General features: G+C 47.3%; 1 protein-coding gene across 1 annotated transcript in view; it reads left to right on the top strand.

Moving 5' to 3' along the window:
- The window catches only part of SRRM3 (serine/arginine repetitive matrix 3), a 74,423-nt gene that overhangs the window by 19,285 nt on the left and 32,764 nt on the right, over positions 1-22,374 (top strand). Inside the window, exons 2-5 of the mRNA XM_055000989.1 lie at positions 6,927-7,028; positions 13,194-13,328; positions 16,779-16,859; positions 21,942-21,971. Of these exons, the coding sequence (XP_054856964.1) occupies positions 6,927-7,028; positions 13,194-13,328; positions 16,779-16,859; positions 21,942-21,971 (348 nt within the window). The remainder of the gene's footprint in view (positions 1-6,926; positions 7,029-13,193; positions 13,329-16,778; positions 16,860-21,941; positions 21,972-22,374) is intronic.

The following is a 22,374-nucleotide window of genomic DNA, read 5'->3' on the forward strand; positions in this document are numbered from 1 at the left end:
TTTATAGTCCACCTTTCTCACTGAGACTCAATGCAGATTACATCGTGAGAGATAAGTACAGTCAATATCAAGGACATTTCAATAAATAATGCCATAGGGTAAATAAATGCAAGTTTACAAGGTAAGTTTCCTTACCTTGCATGTCAAGGTAGGAAGCCATCTTCCAGGCTAGAGTGAGGTTATAAAAAGCATTTTTTGCAACTGCCTTAACTAGCTTTTCTAGTACTAGCGCTGGATCCAGCATCACTCCTAGGCTGTTAACCAGGGCTTTTTTTCAGCTGGAATGCGGTGGAATGGAGTTCTGGCACCTCTTGAAAATGGTCACATGGCCGGTGACCCTGTCTCCTGATCTCCAGACACAGGGGAGTTTAGATTGCCCTCAGCGGAGGGCAATCTAAACCCCACTCTGTCTGGAGATCAAGGGGCGGGGCCACCAGCCATGTGACCATTTCCGCTAAGGGCAATTTACACTTTAAAAAACTCCCTCCTTGTTCCAGCTGACCCAAAGTGACATCGTTGTATGGTCCTGAGTTCCACCACTGAGTCCCACCACTGCTTTTCCCAGAAAAAAAGCCCTGCTGTTAACTGAGTCTGCAAGGGTCAGACAAATTCTATCAAAAGGGGGAGTACAATGGCCTCTGAAGTTTGCCTTTTTAAAAAACAATGTGCATGTTCAAACTAGTATGGTTGTGCATGGTTTTTACCACAGAGCTCATAGAGATCCTAAAATGTCATCATGCAGCATTGCCCCTCCCCCACCTGCTGGAGCAAAGAGGTTGCCTGGAAACCCTAGGGGTGGGCATAAGGTTGTCCGTTCCAGCATGGGAAATCCTTGGAGATTATGGGGCAGTGCCTGGGGAGGGGAGAGTTTGGGAAAGGGAGGGAGCTCAGAAGGGATGTGAATGGCATACAGTCCACCCTCCAAAGCTGCCATTGGCTCCAGTGGAACTGATCTCTGTAGTCTGGAGATGAGTTGTGATTCTGGTAGGACTGCAGGCCCCACCTGGACGATGGTAACCTGGGAAGCAGTATTTTTGGAGCCAGAGCTCCCTTCTTCAATCAGACAGCAGTTGTGCCGTTGTGCAGGCCCACTTGAGAATTCTTTCTGCTCCTCCAGCACAAAGCAAAGCAGGGGAAAGCACAGAGCCCCCTCCCCTTCCTTCCCTGAATGTTTCATTGATGCTATAAATCATCGAGGTATCGACCGGCCTGCTGCTGTCTCAGGGGACCCAGAGAGAGGCTGGTGCAAGTAGAGAGCTGCTGTCCGGGCTCTGGTTGGGAGGCTGTAACTCAGGGTTAATGAGCCATGAAAGCTGCCGAAAGCCGGGTGAATCACCCAATAAATACAAGGCCGGGCCTCTTAAGTCAATTGGGGAAGGAAAACAAAGCAGGCCTTTTGTCAAGGAGGCCAAGCGCAAGGGATAAAAAGCATCGTCCTGGCAGGAGGATCTCCCTGGCTATATTTCCCTGGTGTCTCCCTCCCTTGTGGGAGCCACTGTCTCTGCGGCACCAACAAGAGGCTTGGGCTCACCCACTACCTCTTGTGGGAGGAGACAGTGGGTGAGTTGAGACTATAAGCATCTAGGGTTGCCAACTCCCAGTTGGGAAATTCCTGGAGATTTGGGGGGTGGAGTCTAGAGAGGGTGGCAGTCTAGGGACCTCAGCAGGGTATAATGCCGTAGAGCCAGGGCTTTTTTTCAGCTGGAACGCGGGGGAACGGAGTTCCGGAACCTCTTGAACATGGTCACATGGCTGGTGGCCCCGCCCCCTGATCTCCAGACAGAGGGGAGTTTAGATTGTCTGGAGATCAGGGGGCGGGGCCACCATCCATGTGACCATTTTCTCCAAGGGCAACCCACTGAGTTCCACCACCTCTTTCCCCAGAAAAAAAGCCCTGCATAGAGCCCGCTAGCCAAAACAGCCAGTGGACTTGATCTCTGTAGCCTGGAGATCAGTTGTAATTCCAGGAAACCTCCAGCCACCTGTAGGTTGGAAAATCTACCAGAATTGTTGCTGCTGCCGGATCCAGGTGCGCGGGCGCCCGGGGCAAGCCTTGCCTGGGTGCTCCGTGCGCGTGCACGCTTTGCAAGCCAGCAACTCCAGTGCCTGGTGAGCCATGGAACTGGCGGTGGCGCATGCGTGCACTGGGGTGGCTTGCTGGCTTGCCGCGCGCAGGACCTCCCAGCCCTGCGCTCAGCCACTCGCATGGCAAGCCAGCTGCCCCAGCGCATGCTCTCGCTGCCGACAGCTCCGTGGCTCACCAGGTGCTGGGGTGGCCGGCGTGCCGTGCGGCCAGCTGAGCTCAGGAGTAGGAGGCCCTCCGCGTGCCCCACTGCCCTGTGCCGCCTGCGCAGCAAGCTGGCCGCCCCAGCCCATGGTAAGCCACGGAGCTGGCAGCGACGAGGGCATGCGCTGGGGCAGCTGGCTTGCCGTGCTGGTGGCTGAGCGCAGGGCTGGGAGGTCCTGCGCACGCGGCAAGCCAGTCAGCCGCCCCATCGGCGGGGCTGGCAAGGGTCTCAACCCTGTGCTCAGCCTCCCGGGCAGCTGGCAACCGCGCCCGGCGCCCCCTCTTTGGCGGCGCCGAGGGCAGGCTACCCCCCTGCCCCCCCCTCAATCCGGCCCTGCTGCTAAAAGGGCCAAGCCAAGAGGCCTCTGGAGACACTGGCAGAATCACTGGGACTTCATTCCACTTGCTCCTGGTTGTTGTCAGTGGCCTTCCAGGAACTTCCTCGTAAATTAACTGGGCCCTTTGCCCATGTTTTCTGAACCCAGTCCTATGATGGTACCCTCCTCCAACATTTTACAGTGCCTGAGGATGTTGGAGTTTGGAGAGGGTGTGGTGTCACTTCTTGGAAATGCTGTAGGAATATAGAAGCCTTTCCCCCCTCCTGCTCCTCAATTTCTCGCAAGTGGGGGATTGTAGCTGGGGGTCAGGGCAGTCTCCCTGGGTCCCAGGCATTTAGGAAGTCTATTAGGGCTCAAGTCCAGAGGTTGCGGTCACATGCTTAGTGGAGAGGGGGGGAGCAAGCTGTAGGTTTGCACTTGAAATATATGTGATCATCTAATGAGAAACCCCCCTAAAACCATTAAGTCCAGATTCTACAATTACTTAACTACATCCCTGCATACCGCTAACTACGTATGGCTGTGTTCCCTCTTCTCTGCCATGTTCAGTAGGCAGTGATAATTATTTCCGATTTCTAATTCCTGATGTTTTGGCTTGAAAGTTCTCATTTCTCTCCAGTGTGAGCTGAGCCTATGATTTTTTTTCTTTCCGTGCCGTTTTCTGTTTAGCCATGCTGAAATTTTCCTATAAAATATTGGCCTTTTCTAATGTTATATGTGCTTCAATAAATTATCCTCATAAATTATACACACATTATAGTGTACCCACTGTATGTACCCACTGCATATAAAAACCTTACTCTATGCATACACAATACCAACAGAGGTAGCTTGTTTTGGAGGTTAAAGATCATTAGAAAAAAAGAGCCAGAGGAGTTAGCTGTGTTAGTCTGTAGTAGCAAAATCGAAAAGAGTCCAGTAGCACCTTTAAGACTAACCAACTTTACTGTAGCATAAGCTTTCAAGAATCACACTTCTCTTTGTCAGATGCACACTGGACTCTTTTAGAAAAACAGAATTGTCCTTTGATATAACAATTCCAAATAGATCTCAACAGGATATGAAGTGGCCGGCTGTGCACTATGCAATGTTTTACTGCTCGTGTGTGCATATTTATATGCATGTATGCTAGTGATAAGATGCATTCATTCCCCTGTGCAAGAATTAAATTCTAGAGACGATGGGAAAGGCAGCTGAAACTTGGAGAACGACACTAGCATATTTCACATGTTTAACAAGCACCCTTGAACCATCCCTCAAAATAGTGCCATAACAGGGCCTGCAAACTGGGAAGATGTCTGGTAAATATAGACAATCGAAGCATATTAACCCACTGGTTTCCTAGTAATAATAACAACAACAGCAGCAACAACAACTGGGCTTATATACCACTCTTCTAAACAGATTAGTGCCCCAGGTCTCAATTTTACAACCCAGCTTCCACTAGGAAATGACATCTCATTCTTTTTTTAAAACCTCTGGGAGATTATTAGGGCTACCCATTGTGGCTGGACCTTCACCATCACAGTGATGTTAAATGATACACTTAATTTTTTTCTGAACCTGATGAATAATAGCTGTTTTCTGCTGTGGCATGATGGCTCTCTCAAGCTCTGTTCTGCACACATGGGAAAGAAAAAGCGGCTCAGCCTTCCTGGATTCTCTGTCCAGCATGAAGCGCCCTCTTTCAGTGAAATCCTAAACAGAGTTACACCAGTCTAAGCCCATGCTTAGGATTTCACTGTTTCTCTCTTTTCCTTTCTGTTTCCTCTTCGTTGCTGTCACCTCTAGCCATCAATCAAGTTCACTCCCTTCTTCTTTTGATTAACCATGTTCAAACTGGGCGTGGAATGGTCACAAAAATTCAAATGAATAAAAAGTGTAATAACACACACATGCATATTTACACAAATCTGAGCCACATCAAATGAAAAGCGATGTAAGCACCGATCCTCTGACCCTGTTTCTTACTCATCCCTAAGATGTTGAAGTGCGGATGAGTTCCTTCTCTTGGAGTTGCAAGCATTAAGAAACAGTTCCTACCTCTGTTTCATAGATGGAGTTCCGTTCCTTTGTTCAGCCGCATGCGGGCATCGCTGCCCTGAAAAAAGGAGCCAAGGTCTAAGATAGCTCCATGTCTGAAGCCGTCCTCTTAAGAAAGAAAAGAAAAGCTCCCCTCTTTCTCGTGGGCAGGGTTTTTTTTTTATGTCTTTCTTATTCTTCTCCCTCCCTAATGGTGCATTCACTAAGTGGCAGGGAACCACTTGCTTTTCAAGCTTCAGTATCTGAGGTGTGACTCTCTTTCTCTTTTGTGCTCTCTTGGGCTAGGTTATCTGCATATCACAAATTGCTGAATAGCTGACCTGCAGGGAAAAGAGTCATCCTCACCTCGCTTTCTGTTGAATTCTGTGGTGGTGGTGGAAAGTGCTGTCAAGTTGCCGCCAACTTATGGTGACCCTGTAGGGTTTTCAGGGCAGGAGACATGTGAGGTGGTTGCCATTGCTGCCTTTGTGCAACAACTCTGGTGGTCTTCTCTACCTCTCCCACTTGTGCTCTGCAGATAAACAGCTCTTGCCTGGCTCTGGCCTGGTGGAACACCCTCCCAATTGACTTGCTACAGTTCCACACGGTTGCAAGACAGAGATGTTCCACCAGACCTTTGGTTGAGAGCCAGCAAATTGTCTCGTTTCTGTTTGCCACTTTCTGTGCCCTGATGGCAGCTGCCCTGAGCCCGTGTCATAGCTATATCCATGGTTTATTGTAGCCTGTATTGTTTATCTTCTATCATTTCGGTGGGCCTGTAAGACGGAGATGTTCCACCAGGCGTATGGTTGAGGCCAGCACGAGAACCTCACTGAGCCTCCCACCAGCCTCCCACTAAGTGTGGGGTTATACAGTGTCCACCGTCCAGCTGCCCAATATATGGGTACAGCACGGGGCTATGTAGTGCCCATTCGTTTGCTGACCCATGTATGGGTTGCAGTATATTATCTGTCCACTTCCCTCCCCCTGTATGTTGATGGGCAGGAATCTAGAATTGACCCTATCTTGGGACAGTTATTATCTGTTGTTGATTTTATGATGAGCTGTTGTTTTATGAATTGTTTTAATATTTGTATTATATTTTTATAACTGCTGTACCTCGCCCTGAGCCCGCTTGTGGGAAGGACGAGTGAGAAATGTAATAAATAATAATAATAATTATTATTATTATGGCGCCAGTCTTTGTAAACTTTTGTACTGTTTTCTATACTGTTTTATACTGTATAATATATGATGTATTCTTTGTTGTTAGCTACCCTGAGCCTGTTCACAGGGAGAGTGGGATATAAATCTAATAAAATAAATAAAACATAAATAAAATAAATACTAACCAGGGCTGACCCTGCATAACTTATGAAAGCTGACAAGATCAGACTAGCTTGGGCCAGCCAGGTCATGGCTAAGTCCTCTTAACTTCTGAGCATTAATAGTAAACTTTGGTGGAAATTCTGGGGTTTGAGGAAAGTCAAGGGTTGTGATGATGGCTCTGATCTGAGCAGATACTGCACATGTTCTTGGTTCCAAACCCTGGTGGCCACCAAAGGTCAGGGTGCAGGGCTAAGCCCACCACCCCACCACTCCCTCAACTGTGATCTGTGCAGCACCAATAGGGCACAAAGTCCAAAGACTGCCTCCCCCTGCAAGGGCAGAAATGGAACAGTTCTGGTAATTTTGAAGCTGTGGAGTGAGCAGTCTGGGTTTTGGGCAGGGGAGGGGGCTGGAAATTTGGGGGGAAATTGAAATGCTGTAAATTGTCTTAACATTAAAATCTTCATACTACATGTTTTGAGTGAGCAGTGCATTGTCTTTAAAAGCATTTCGCTCATTCGCAAAACAATATTTCATAGGACCTTTTTCAAGTCATAGCTGACTTACGGCAACCCCTGGTGGGGTCTTCATGGCAAGAGACTATCAGAGGTAGTTTGCCATAGCCTGCCTCTGCAACCCTGATCTTCACTCAAGGTCTCCCATCCAATTACTAACCAAGGCTGTCCCTGCTTAGCTTCTGAGATCTGATGAGATCAGGCTCACCTGGGCTATCCAGGTCAGGATAACTTTTTTTTGAGCTGCTTGAAATTTCCAGATTTTTCGTAGGAAAAATGGGGGGACCTTAGAGGAAAAAATGGGGGAATGGGAGTTTTGTTAGGAATTTCTTGAGGGTTTTTTTTTTTTGCTTTGGATCTTCTCGTCTCTCTGCATCGATGGAGGCTTGGTCATTTGCAATGTATTCCCTCTCTCTCTCTTCTTTGACCTAGCAGGTACTCTGAAGAGGAGATCCGGCAGAAAGTAGGAACTTTCCGGCAGATGCTGATGGAAAAGGAGGGCGTGCTCACCCGGGAGGACCAGCATGGGAGACAGATGTGAGTACGGAGGGCCCCATACAGGGTTGTGGGAACAGATGAATATGTGGAAGGGGAGAATGGGATCACATGCCAATCCTTTTCACACATTACAATTGCATTTCCAGGAATCTGCCAACTAAACCTATTGGAAACATGAAAATTACCCTCTTTTCTCATTGTGTTGTCTGAAACAGGCAACATGTGGATTTTGCCCATGTGTAAGCCTCTGTATACGCTACACCAAACCGATTTGTCAAGGTTCTGGTTCGCATATACCAAAGCTGAAAATCCACACGTTGCCCCATTTGGACAGTATGGCAACCATGGCCATTTCCACACATACCGGCATAGCGCTAACCTCTCGCAATGAGGGCGTCATCCTGGCACAATTTCTGATGTCATTGCGCCATGAAAATGGGATCGTGGCACAATGATGTCAGAAATCGCGCCAAGAAGACACCCTCGTTGCGAGAGGTTAGCACTATGCCGGTACATGTGGAAACGGCCCATATGTCTCAGGTGCTTCTCGGAGTGGTTGCCGGCCTCTCAGTACGCCTTATCCTAATGTCTGAAAACAGCCACCCTGCCTAGAGATTCTTCTGGACCTTGGATGGGTGATGGTTTATTCCTGATGGATATCACGGTCATTGGAGGTCATGATTTTGCATTTCCAACTCAGGTGTCCCACTCTGTCATTAAATCTTCTTGGGTCTCCTAGACCAACAGTGTTCTCGTCACTGAGTTCTCAACAACCCAACAAACAATCCCACACATGTTATAATCCATTAGCCAGGTTGGGGGCTGGGATGAAACAGGTCTCTCTGGACAGGAATAGATCCTACCTATGTATGTGCCGTCAATTTGCAATCCACTTACGGCAACCTAGCAGGGGGGTTTCAAGGAAAGTAAGAAGCAGAGATGGTTTGCCATCTTCCTCTGCAGAGTCTTCCTTGGTAGTCTCCCATCCAAGCACTTACCCTGCTTAGCTTCTGAGATCTGACAAGACTGGGCTATACCATGCCACCTTCTCTCCCATGGAATAGACCCTGCAGAACACACCATTTATGCCTCGTTTGGGTTGGAGAACTGGGGAAAGTGCAGAAGTGGGAGATCTGATCAGAGAAAGGCAGACTGTACAGGGCACAGACTAGCACCTCTGAAGAGGTAAAGAAGATAGTTCAGCAGACCATCCAACTGCACAGTTGTGTGTTCCAGAAGTGTTGGCTGCAAGTTCAGAGCACAGCACTACACTGGATTCACTGTCTGGTCTTGGGCAACTTACTTACACAGCAATGCTGCTTGTAAAAAAAGAAGTATTTTTTTTTAGAAGCCTCGTCCTTCCTAATTGTTGCTTCTTTGCTGTCAATCACTCCCCCGCCCCCAGTCCAGCCCCTCCGTATTTTACATATGCAGATAGGGCTACTCTTGTGTTCCTCCAACATGCCTATTATTTCTCACCCCATGGATCGGTGCCAGCACACCTCTTGTACACGTTTGCTGAAATCTCTGGTCTGTTTGCTGTGGTCGTTCCCTTTGCAATAATAGCCCACCTTAAAAGCAAAGAGAGGTTTAAAAGCAAAGGGAGTTTCCTTTGCGTCCCAGATATATTGCAGAAACAAAATTGTCCCATAATATGTTATGGCACTTAGCAATTCAAAATGAGTCTCGTGGGTTGCAGGCGCATGGAATGAGAGACTGTTTCTCACAGTCCTTGCATGCAGAACTAGATGTTAATAAAGAAACATGTAAAGAACCTCCTTTGTTAACTCGATGTTAACAAAGAAAATGTAAAGAACAGTATCTGTGTAAAAGAAAAGCCACTGGAGGGGGATGTCGCCCAACTGACTAGAGCAGAAATGCCCAGTGTGACCTCTAGGGGCACCATGGAGACCACCAAGGTGTTTTAAGGCACCACTTGGTCAGACCTTGAGTCTTGGGGACAAAATCAAAGGATGTTGGATGGAAACCAAATGGGGACCTCTGCACCAAAGCAAAGAGCTTTGTTTTCCTGACCTCCTCAGAACAGGAGATATTGCAGCCCAGGAAGCCACAGTTTGTGAGGAGCATAGGGTTGCTAACCTCCAGGTGGAGCTTAGAGATCTCCCAGGATTACAATTTATCTCAGGACTACAGAGATTAGTTCCCCTTGAGAAAATGGCGGCTTTGGAGGGTGGACTGTAGGACATTATACTCCACTAATATCCCTCCCCTCCTCCAACCCTGCCCTAGGTTATACTCCTCTCCACTCCAGTCCCCAGGCTTCACTCCCAAATCTCCTGGAATTTCCAAACCAAGAGCTGGCAACTCTATCAAGCACCTGTTCAAAAGCAGCAGCTCCCATTGTACAAAAGAACCCTGTAACAAATTGGCTCCACATTGCAGCCATTTTGTGACTGGTTCTGACTGTGCCTTGAGCACTCATTTTGTGGTGGCAGCCATTTGTGGTGGCACCTACTACCCTTTTGCAAAATTTCAAAAGTGCCACGTGTTCAATGAGGTTGGGGGCTTCTGATTGCAGGCAGAAGGCAGCCCTTTCCTTTTTGACTGCTCAGTGATACTTTTCCCTTTCTGAGGGAAGAGAAGATGGGCACCTTCTATCTTTCCCTCCATGAAGGGCTATAATAGGGCCCTAGTGTGCTCTGGATGGTAGGGTTCCCAGGCCACAACTAGCAACTCCCAGAAGCAGCGAGGAGACATGGACTGGCATGCTGGTGTCACTCCAGCACACTGATGTCACTTCTGGTAGAAACCAAATAGGACTCTCTAGGATTTATAGAAATCTCTGTGGTAACACTGTATAGTTCTTGCAAACCCTAGAGCATCCATGATGTCACTTTCTGTTTTTACTGGAAATAATGCCAGGAATGTGAAGCTGGTGCATGGCCCCCTCCCCCATTTCCTACTGCCAGCCCAGTACTTTAGGCACCAACAGGTTAAAAAACAGGTTGCTGAGAGATCTCCTGTTATAGCGTAAAACCTGGTAAAGTACAAGCGTTTCCAACTCTGGGTTGGGAAATTCCTGGCAATTTGTGAGTGGAGCCTGGGGAGGTTGGAGGCTGGGGAGGGAAGAAGGTCAACAGTGATTTGACACCCCGGAGTCCATTCTCCAAAGCTGCCATTTTCTCCAGGAGAATTGATCTGGCCCCCTCCCCAAAGCAGTTGCTTATTAGGGTCAAGTTATACCTGGGGGGGGGGGGAGATCTAATCACAGCTCTCCAGTGTTTCATCTACTTCAGTCTGAAATCTGTGCTGAGGAGAGGAGGTGAAAATGTATCTTGATTGTAGTACACATAATGCTGAAATGAATCAGTAACTGAGGAGCAAAGAAGATTTCAAATATAGGCCGTGTCTGCAGAAGTTTCCACTTAAGAAAAATTAACAAGAGGGCACATTATTTTATCTTTGCCGATCACGCTGTTACTTTGGGAACCCCACTCCACCACCCCAATCTTTTAAACCACATTTGGGGGAAAGATGTGCACAAAAATGAGGGTTTCCCCCCAACTTAAATCAGCCTAGGGGGAGACAGTTTTGATCAATGATCTGGCATGGGGCGGGTTAAACCCTCATTTCCCCATTATTATACTCCTGATGCAGATTTCCACCACCCCCCCCCCTGTTGTTTTTTATGGACAAACTACTCATCTAGACTTTCAGTCACAGAATTCCAGCATCACCAGTAGTTTGGCCTTTCACTTCTATTATTCACATTTTTTTCATTCTGTTTTCATCAGAGAAACTCTGGGCAGGGCATGCCATTCTCCCTTTCTTTTCTCACAACAACCCTATAGAGCAGGATTAGATTAGGAGAACGTTACTGGCCTGAGATAATTTTGTAAGATTCATTTTCCGTCAAGTCTCCCAGGTCCTCGTCTGACACTGTAACCACTGTACCATGCCAGAAATAGGTAAAAACCTAAACATGCTAATTTGACTCTCTCTGTCCCTCATTATTATTTTTTAAAGGGCCTCTTCCTTGTTCTTCACCAAGGTCAAAAACGGGACAGCGCTTTACCAGGAACAAGTTCCAAAAATAGGAAGTTTATGCAGCCCTAGCCTGGAGCTCTTCCAGAACATTTATATCTTCCCTGACGTAACCAAGTCTTCATTTTGCGGTGACACTCTTCTAACCACGCTCTGCTTTAACCAAGGGCTGACCCAGCTCCCCCTCCAGTGTTCGGATCCCAATACCCTAGTACAAATCTGCAAAACACTGGCACATCCGTTGCAAATGACACACAGGCATTTGCGTGGCCGTATTTCTCCGCAATATAGTTGTTTGATATTTTTAGCCCTCTTTCTGCCAAATGTTGCCTTCCAAAGCGATTCATGAGAATAAAAACAATCCAATTGACATTAAATTCAGTACAAATGTTTCTTGGGGAGAGGAAGCTCAGCAGAAGGAGGTATAGCTGCTTCCTGCCCTCCCACCATTAAAAAAAGAATGGGGGGATCTCATTCCCTGTATATTACGCGCAGCAATTCAGCCATTGAAACATATGTACCACATTGTTATGCATCTATAGTCTGCGGTCTAACTGTACACAAAAGGAAAGCCCTGAACAGACCCTCCTTTGCCCCAGCCACACTTCCTTTCCTGCCTTGCCAGCCCATGGACAGCTGTATTTCCCGAGCCCAAACATCCTGGGGTTAAGTTTCCCTTAAAGCAGCCAATTATTCATTCGTCTTGTAATTGGGTTAAGATTCCCGAGAGGACGGAGATTAATGCCTGCTGGGCTGCATGTCTGCTAAGCGACACAGCCTCCCCCATCAGGATCCCCCCCTACTTTTTGACATCTTGAGAGGGGAAGCCAAACGAAGAGGGGAGGTTGGTTTCTAAAAGCATTTACCAGCCTCTCTCTACACACTCCTTCTGCCCAATACAAGCACAAAGGCTCAGCACCAGAAGTTTCCCACAGCAGTCACAATGATCGTCTCTAGGTACATCCGAGATGAGGTTTTATGGAGGGTTTTAATCTGAGGAGTTCAGGACTAGAGATGGGCACAAACCGAAATATGAACCAAAATTAAGCACGAACCAGGCCGGTTCGTGGTTCACAAACCAGCGGTTCATCAGATCTCATTTCTGATGAACCGCCACAAACTTTAGGCTGGTTCATTTGGTTTGTTTTTTGGTTTGTGACTGCAGACAGCCAGGTGCTAATCAATCAGTTTCTAGGCAACAGGGGATGGACTTCCTGCAGACCTTCTGCTGACCCGGAAGTGACCTTCTGCTGCTCCGGAAGTGACCTACTTCTGGCCCGGAAGTGACCTTCTGCTGACCCGGAAGTGATTATTTTCTGACCCGGATGAGAAGTTTTCATGAACCAAACGAGCCAGTTCATGAACCAGGGGCAGGTTCATGAAAGTTCATAGTTCGTGGTTCGTGAAATTTGACGAACCACAAACCACATGGTTCAGGTTTTTTCTGGTTCATGCCCATGTCTATTCAGGACTGCAGACATTATTTTCTCCTCCCAAATTTTATCCTCACAACAACCCTGTGAGGTAGGCTACATTGAAAGAGGTGGACGGAGAGAGACTGTCCTAAAATTATACAGTGAACTTTGTGCTTGAGAAGACTTGAACCCAGATCATCTTGAGATTAAACTGAACCTGTAACCACAACATTACATTGGGTCTCACTTTCCCAGGTGTCTGCTGGCTGCCTGAACAGCTGATCTGGACTCTGGAAAATGTCTGTATTTGCTCACTGGGCAATTCTAGGCCTGGCTAAAATGGAGAGGACATTGCTTGCTGTGCATCACATTTTGTGCTATGCGCTGCTATCTTTTGTCCTGGGCATTTGAAAAGCGAACAGAATTCACAGTTACCTAGAATGGTACACGTGCAGTGTAGACTAAGGGCTCAAAGACGCGCCACAAACTGCTTGGGCCTGCTTAAGAAAAAAAAGAAAATCCTGCCCTCAAGTCATAAAAGACTTATGGCGACCCTGGTGTGGATTTTATGGCAAGAGTCTAACAGAGGTGGTTTGCCATTGCCTGCTTCTGCAAACCTGAACTTTGTGAAGGTCTCCCATCCAATTACTAACCAAAGCTGACCCTGCTTAGCTTCTGAGATCTAATGAGATCAGGCTTCCCTGGGCTATCTTAAAAGTAGCTATATCTGCAAACGGAAGATACTTCTTTACATATTGCTTCTGTTTTTTCTCCCCTTGGACAGAGTGATAGAAAACCATCACATGGTGGATGGAGAAGAATACACAATGGAGTACCCTGCTTACGGAGAGGGCTACCCCCTGCAGTGTGACTGTACAACTGACTGCTATCAAGATGACAGCAGTCACAGAGAGTACAGGTAAGTTACCAGGATATCATCTGGGTTTTCATGAGAGCATGAGGGGTACACAACCTTCTTGCAAAAGTTTAATCGTTTCTAGAAGTCAGCGACTTTATGGTGTTTTTGCCCTGGGAGGGTGCTGTTGGGGAGTAAGGGCTTGCTTTTCTACATCTCCCAGGTTTACTGCAACTTTGCAGAGATCTTTCCCAATCCTGCTTTGCTGCAGCATTTTGAGAATGATCACAGCAAAGCTTGGATGGCAGCCACGTGAGAAGGAAAGATCAGGTTTTTCTGGGCCGTCTCTCACTGGTGCTGTTTTTCCTGCCCCAGTCCGTGCATTGACCATCATGCATTGGCCATGCATTGGCCATCCTGCCCCATGCCACCAGGAGGGATTTTCTGATTTCTTTTTAATTAATCAGTAATTGATACCTCAATATACCGATATAATGAAAAAATGAAATCCTGCCCTCAAGTCATAGCTGACTTATGGTGACCCCTGGTGGGGTTTTCATGGAAGAGACTAACAGAGGTGGCTTGTCATTGTTTGCCTCTGCAACCCTGGTCTTCGTTGGAGGTCTCCCATCCGATTACAAACCAAGGCCCTCCCTGCTTAGCTTCTGAGATCAGGCTCGCCTGGGCTGTCTAGGTTAGGGCTATAATAGTATATCAGTATGTTACTCAGTTAAAATAAAAACCCTCAGAAAAAGCCCCCAGGGAGCATGGAAGGGTAGAGTGATCACCACAGAATGGAGGTGGGGAAAATGAGGGGAAACGAGCAGGAGTGAGTGGGAGCATGAACATCACACCCATTCTGCAGTCATTTCATTGTCTACCTATCAGCTACTGTGCTCAGCTCAAGGTATTAGTTATCACATACAAAGCTCTTCACGGCCTTGGTCCTGCATACCTATGGGACTGCCTCCCTCCCTCTGTTCCTCCAGGGCAGCTTCACTCAACAAAACAGGGTCTCCTGCAGGTGCCACCCTGCACATTGGCAAAATCAACAGCAGCTCGTACAGCAGACTTTCTTTGTGGTGGCCTCTACCCTGTGGAACAACCCGCCTGAGGAGATCAGGAGAGCCCCCACTCTCCTAGCTTTCCACAAATGCTGCAAAACCGAATTATTCAAAAAGGCTTTTGTATTATAGGAAGGGGCTCTCAGATGCTTTGCTAATGAGTTAAGGACCATAGACACTGTGTTGCCTTATGTACTATTTGTTGTCTTAAATATGTGCTCCTATGAACTACTTGTGCTTCATGTGGCCTAATGTCAGCCCTAGAATTGCTTACGCTCTGTTTCAGCATTTCTTTAACTCTGTATTGGATTCTTACTCATGCTATAGCCAGGGCTTTTTCCCAGCAGGAACGCAGTGGAACGGAGTTCCGAAACCTCTTGAAAATGGCCACATGGCCGGTGGCCCCGCCCCCTGATCTCCAGACAGAGAGCAGTTTAGATTGCCCTCCGCGGTGCAGAGCGGAAGGCAATCTAAACTCCCCTCTGTCTGGAGATCAGGGGGTGGGGCCACCGGCCATGTGACCATTTTCTCCAAGGGCAACCCACTGAGTTCCACCACCTCTTTTCCCAGAAAAAAAGCCCTGGCTATAGCCTATGTCTTTATAAAATTCTGTATATTTACACTATGGCATTGTTTATGGAAATGTCCTTGAAGCTGACTGTACTAATCTCACACAATCTACCTTGAGTCTCAGTGAGAAAGGTGGACTATAAATAAATAAATAAATAAATAAATAAATATGAAAGCCCCTTTGCCGCTGTGCTGCCTGGGCAACCACAGGCAGAATGGCGCAGAGGACCTCTGCCTTATGGAACAGATTATAAACCAATTCTATGATCTGTTTCCTGCTATGCTTGTTAATAGTTTTGGTTCTACACTTCTTTGCCATTCATTTTGTAGAACTTTTCGATGGCCTTCTTATTTTTCTTACCTACCATGCAGTTAGATCAACCTCAGTCTGATCTCATTCAAGCCTTCTCAGTGGCTGCTCCATCTTTGTGGAAAAGTGTGCCAGACTATGTCAGTGTTACCCTAAATGAGGGGGGGCTCCCTGTGAGCTGGGGGAATTAACATTTAAGGAGGCACAGTGAGAAGGGGAACTGGGATCTCCATGAATTATTCCCTTAGAGAACATGGGCAGGATTATTCCCTTAGACAGGGGCCATTTCGTAGAAAAAGAGCTGGAGGAACTCATTAGCATAACTCATTAGCATAGCTCATTAGCATATGCCACACCTCTTGCCATCACCGGAAGTGTGTCATGAGTATAACTGATTTGTATATGCCACACCCCCTGACATCACCTATTCTGGCTGTTTTGGACCCAATCTTGGCCATTCAGGGCTGAAATTGGGCCCAAAATGGCAAAAAGGGGCTGAAAATGGCTGAAAAGGGGCCCAAAATGGTCAGGATCGGGCCACTGATGAGCGGGAGAGTGATCCACCAACCATCAGAGGCCCGATCTGGGCTGTTTCGGCCCCAATCCAGGCTGAAATAGGCCCAAAATGGCCGAGAGTCAGGTGGGCGGGGCTACCTGACGCGACCTCTTTGGGGAACTGCCGGAACTGCGTTCCTGTGCGTTCCCCCTCGAAATGAGCCCTGCCCTTAGAGAACATGAGCAGACAAATGTCCTAAAGGAAAGGTTTCTTTATTAACAGAGCAGTAAAAGGCAAACACACAGAAAATTAGACAGCATACACACGGGGCTAACTAGAAAATCAGGGAGGAAGAGGGAGAGAGGTTCAGGGTAGGGAGATATTTACCAGTCTAGGAGAGAGGGGATGTCCGTAGAGGCTGCAGCGTGAGCAACCAGCACTTTTTGGTAAATCGGAGGGTATGCATATGGATCCAAGGAACACACATACACAGCACATGGCCGGGGGCAGTCCAGTTATAGTGCAAAATGTACCCTGGGACAGAATTACATCTTCTGTCCCCGAAACAATAGCTTAATGGCTTGTCCGGAGGTGAAACAATACATTGGGAAAGGCTTGATTGTACATATCTTGGAGAAACTATAGGTGAGAAGGGTGCTTGATGTCCAGAGAGATTGCCAGATGAGAAGGGCTTATCAGGTCCCTGAATAGCCCTGGTTGGGAAGATGGGTGAGGGAAGGTACAAAAGGGTATTGATGAGATAAAATGGGAACTCCTGGAAGACCTCTTTGTTTCAATTAAGTACTTCTCTGGGGTGTAGAGGGGCAGTTAGAACAGACTGTCAGAATAGAATATTGGCGACCCTAGTGCAAATTGTCACTGCCACAAGTGGGTGACCTTGTGCCAGAGATTCTCTCCCAATCTTGCATACCTCACAGGGTTGTAGTGAGGATAAAATGGGGAAGAGAGAACCATGTACATGTTCTGAGTTCTTGGGAAAAGGACCGGATAAAAATGTGATAAATAGAAGGCATCAAGTTACCAATCTCTCTCTCTCTCTGCTTCTTCCATAGGCTGAAGAGGCGGTCCAGCACCTCGACCTCACCTCCACCCAAGAAGAAAAAGAAAAAGAAATCGGGTCATCGCAGGAGCCGGTGAGTCATTCATTCCCCAAATAAAACTGCCAGGTTTAGTCTGGGTAGGCACAGATGGATGAGCAGAGTCAGAGATTCCTATATCCATCTGCAGTACTCAAGAGAGACTGTAAAATCCGTAGTTTTTAAATGAGAGTGTGAATTAAAGATGTAAATAGATCTAGGTAGTGCTAGACAATCTCTGCAGGTAGTTTGGCATTGTCTGCTCTGACTGGCAGCTGCTCCTTCCGCAAATGTGCTGCTGGACATCCTTTATGTGGAAGTGCCAGGCACTGAATCCACAGCGTTGCCAGCCCAGATCCTGCAAATACTGGGAGCTTTTGTGGAGGGAGAGAACCCTTTAAAAAGTGTTGTGTGCATCGTAACATCACTTAGAGCAAAAACCTGGACGTAATATCACAACGACTCTGTGATCCTCCAGGGATTCCCAAATCTCTATGATAAAGACCATAGAGATTAGGGGAGTTCCTAGAGCATCATGGGGGGGGACTGAGATGTCTCTTCTAGTTTTTTGCTAGAAATGACATTGTGACGCATACATACTACTTCCCTCTCCCATTTTCCTCCTACCACCCAGAGGAAAGCAGTGAGAGGACTGCAGCTGAAAGTGGGAGAATGCCCGCCACCTCCTGTTAAGTGGCAACCCTACGAATTTGGGGTCTTCTCCATGCAAAGCATGTGCTCTGCCAGTCAGCCATGTCTTCTCCTCATGCCATCATATCAAACTGCCTAATACTGAGACAGACCCTTGGTCCATCCATCACATGGGCAGCAGAAATACCTGAGATCCATTTCACAAGAGATGTGAAAACTGAACTTTTGCCCTTTTGCAGGCACCGTACAAATGAGCCATGGCCACATAGCTTAGAGCCAAGCTACAAGTGACGCCTGACACAGGTTGGACACTTGTCAGCTTCCCTCAAGTTTTGATGGGAAATGTAGGCATCCTGGTCTTGCAACTGTAATGAAGAGTCAAGCTGTAAAACCAGGATGCCTACATTTCCCATCAAAACTTGAGGTAAGCTGACAAGTGTCCAACCTGTGTAAGGCATCACTTGTAGCTTGGATCTCAGTCTTGTCTACTCTGACTGGTAGTGGATATCTGGGGTTGAAAGCCCTTTCCTGGCTATTGAGCTCCCATAACTGAAGATGCCGGGCGTTGAAATGTGAGACATACGCACCAAAGTAGGTGCTCTGCTATTGACCCACACACCCCTTACTTAGCAGAACTGACTAGCTGCTGGCTTCACTTTGACTGTAATTCCACATAAGTAACAGATAACATCTGTCTCGTTTCCCCCCTTATCAGCTGATTCCCTGATCACCTTGTTGGTGCAGTGAAGCCAGAAACAACCCCCCACTCGGTCCCCTTGGAACCCTGGGAGGGAGAAGGGAGGGCAAGTTGGTGGAAGAGGAGCATTCAACTGTCATTCTCATCTGACAAGACTCCAGACCTTCTGACAGGCAGTTTAGAAGGCGCTGTATCTCAGGCAGAAGCAGAACGGGTCTTGTGAATTGACCTGGGGGTGCACACCAATTTATAAGCTCTCGACTGTAGTAGTCCTGGGTAGAGGGAATCCAAGGGGAAGATTGAGGCCTGCATGGTACAAGTCCAGAAATCTTGGGTGAGGTTGGGAAACCTGAGAGAAATTTAGCAGTTTTACTAGCAGTTTCTGGCTGATTCCAATCACTGTAACAACTTATCCATGCGTGACACCGCTTCTCCCAGTTACATCTCCCCGACAGCTACGACTGTGCGCTGTCTATTCCTGAACTCCATAACCTGTCTTTCCCCCTAAAGGGAAATAAATAAAGTTCTGTTTTTGTTGACCTCTGGACTCTTCTTTGGCATTTACCAGAGGACAATGTTATAACAAGTTAAATACCCAGTGCAGGAGAGAGGGCAAGAGGTTGCCCACAGAAGCCAAAGGCAGGTATCATGCGCATCAGTTATTTACCTTGCCAGTGGCTACAACCAGTAAATTACCAAATGCTAACAGGCCCATTCATAATCAAATCTTTGGCCTCTCTGTGCCATTTAATTTTGTCTGGTGATGGGAAAGAGTGGTGTGGGGGTTAATCCTCTAATATCCATAATCGAACATGCTATCAATTAGAGGACAGTGGCATTTTATTAAGCGTGGGGGTCTTCCTGGCTAGACAGAAAAGGCCTCAGGCTTGTGCTTACACTCACACACCTATAATTTTAACAAAGAAATAACAAGACCCACATGAATCTGTGTCAAAGGTGGAATATCACAGTGCCCCAAGCCATGCTCGGCAGGTTTTTTATTATATGCTGCCACTGGGGAGAAAAAATGTGAGAAACAAACCACCTTCCCCTTCCATGCATATAACAGCTTCAGTACCTGCATATGCATTCCCTCAAAAAACTGGGGTTCTGTTTCTATGCGCCAAATGATGTGAAATTTTCCAAAAGCAACACTGACAGCTGACCTGGTTTTTGAAGTGTAAGGTGTTTGGCATCTGTCACACTGGTTGTGAAGTCAGGTGGAACCTAGGCTCCCAGGGCGGGCAAAGAATCCTCTCGGTAGCTTCTCTGTCAATCTTCTGTTGGAGAGTAAATGGAAATGAAGGGGCACGTTTCAGACTAACCAAGTTTATTTCGGCGATAAGCTTTCGTGAGCCGTTCCTCATCTCGTCAGATGCATCATATGAAACGGAACGTTCACGCCAACATTTCTAACCACAATCACTAGGGAAAGGAGTGGTGCGGGTGTCAGTTTGTGAAGGGTCTTTCTCAACTATTGAGCTTCTTATGGTGCATAAAAAGGGCTACCAAGTGGATCCCCTTGTTTCCAACAGGGTGGCACTTTTTGCTTTAGCTGCTAGGAGAATTAGAGCAGAGATGGTCCTTAAGAAAGCAGCCAAATGAAATGAAATGTAATCTCTTGAATCTGAATGTGAATGTCTAGAAATGGATGGAATTTCAGAAATTTTAAAATTCTAGAGCTGTAAATATGTTTTTAACTTGCAAAGGCTATATACAATAAATTTGTCTGTCTGTCTGTCTGTCTACCAAGTGCCCACTTGTGGACAATCTCCTGCCAAACTTGTCTGTTTTTTGCCGCCAGTCGGAATAGTGGCAGAAGAAAAATAAAGACAAAAAAACATTGCCAACCTCTGAGCCAAGGGATCACTTCTGGGTACAACCAGGAAGTGACAGTGGTAGTTCTCGAAATCAGCAAAACCATTTACCATTGTTTCTGGCAATTCCAAGTACGACCATTGTCACCTCCGGGTTGTACCTGGAAGAGAAGTAGCAGCATTGGTGCCAATGTCACATGCCTCCCCCCATGTCCCTGCCTCCCCAGCCCTCTGGCTGGTTGCCAGGCTCAGTTGCCTATACATAAAGCTTTGTAGCAAATCATTCCAAATGATTTCACATGCAAGGGACTCGAACGGACTGTTTGTTACACTTAATTGATGACCAGGGCAGCCACAGGTTTCAGCCTCTTATGGAGTTCAGTTGCAGAGTGATAAACCAAAAGTCTACAAACAATTCCCTTCCGGGAACGCTGAGTGTCATGCATAAGACAAGGAATACAGTGTGAAACAGCGCTCATCCCCTGTTGGTGGTGCCAGCGACCTGATTATACCACCAGATGGCAGCAGGCATTGCACTGTTGCATTTTGGTGCTATTGAGTGCTGACCGCAGGAGAGGGTTTTCGAGCAGGCTGCTGCACTCACAAACGCCCCCACACATGCAGTCAAACACAGTGGGGAGAGATAGGAACACCTGCATCGAGAAAAGGAATTCACAATAAACACGCCCACAGCCTACACTGAGAACACAGCTGTGGATGCAGGAACGCAATGCGACATTTTCAAATAAACAAGACACTAGACACACATGGTATTGGATAAACACTGCTGATACATGTGTATGCACACTGATGCTGACCACAGATGCCGAGGTTTTAATTTGAGACCTGGCTAGATAGGGATCTCTTCTGAAGCCTACCACGAAGGAAAAGAACAGAGAAGCAAGAACCTCTGAGCATATGCTGAATGCCTTTCTGATTTGCTGTTGCTTAACTGTGAGCCCCTGCCCCATATACGTCTGGCATTCATAAAGGAAAAAATATGCAAGAGAGAAGAGGAATGTGGTATTCTGGCTAGAATGCGCATTGGGGAGACCGGGGTTCGAATGCTGATCAGCCATGAAACGTACTGAGTTGCCTTGGGGTGTTTCTCAACCTGACTTCCTTCTTGGAGCAACTGGGAAGATAAAATGGGATAAGGAACTCACCAATGGGAAGGAAAGGAGATAGAAGTTTGGATAGACAGGGAAGGATGCCTTGGCTTGGTTCCTACTTTTGAAATCAGGTTTAGGGTTGCCATTCCCCCGCTGGGGATGAGGGATCCCCCACCTCCACGCCCCCCTGCTTACCTGGCTGGTGGGGGAGGCACGGGCCTCACGGGCATGCTCCCGGGTGGCGTGGCACGCTCCTGCGGGCCCAAAACAGCCCGAATTGGCCCAAATTGGGCCTCTGCAGTGCAGGGATTGCTGAATCCAGGCCAAATGGGGGCCCCCGTGGGTTGAATTCGATCTGGGCTGAATTGGGCCCCCTGTGGAGCACGGGAGTGCTCCTGGGATGGCCACGGTCTGCGTGATGATGTCATTTCCTGGAAGTGACATCATTGTGCAGGCCTGGGGGCGCGTGCGTGCTTTGCGTGTGCAAAGGAGACACCCAAAAGGTAGGTTCCAGGGCCTCCACCTTCCGTCGGGAGTACAGGGGGACTTGGCAACTCTAATCTGGTTGCATCTTTTAGTTAATGTGGAGAGTTCATCAGAGATTGGCCACAAGCTTATTTTGACCTCTGTAGGGGCTAGAAACTTGCTCAGATGACTGTGATTCTCATCATGCCAGATTTTACTTATACTGCATAACCTCAGGGTTGTGCAGAAAATGCACCTGGCCCCAATTGATAGTTTATGCCATACAGAACCTGACTGATCTCCTCTGTTAAGTCAGTTTCAAAAGCCACCTGACCCTTTCCCCAAATTCTCTCTTCTTAACCTCTGCACATTTCTGTTTCCTGTCATGCAACCTCAGCAAAAAGAGGAAACCTGGATCGGAGCGCAGGTGAGTTGCAGTCTTTGATCTGACAGAACTTCTGCAGGAAGAAGAGAGATGCTAGAAACAGGAGAAAGAAGCTATTGGGCTGGTGTTGAGCAAGATGTGTATGATAGCGTTTCCCCCCATATCACCACAAGGTGAGAAACTCATCCAAGACTGCTTGTAGTCAATGCCGACATCAAGGGCTGGCATGCTTGGGCAACAACCAAGGCCCACAGCCTGGCAGAGCACACATCCCAGTGCAATAAGCCACTGGAAATGTTTCCTTTTTCATTAATTCATGATGTAATATTTTTCTATATACCTCAAGAGTTTCCCAGAAATCCACAAAGGTCTACTGGTCCTGCAGTGGCTCTACTCTGTTGCTCTTCTGATAGACACTTGACTATCAATTTTCGCAGGGCTTTTT

This window comes from Eublepharis macularius, chromosome 17, assembly GCF_028583425.1.
Source record: "Eublepharis macularius isolate TG4126 chromosome 17, MPM_Emac_v1.0, whole genome shotgun sequence".
NCBI classification, from domain to species: Eukaryota; Metazoa; Chordata; class Lepidosauria; order Squamata; family Eublepharidae; genus Eublepharis; species Eublepharis macularius.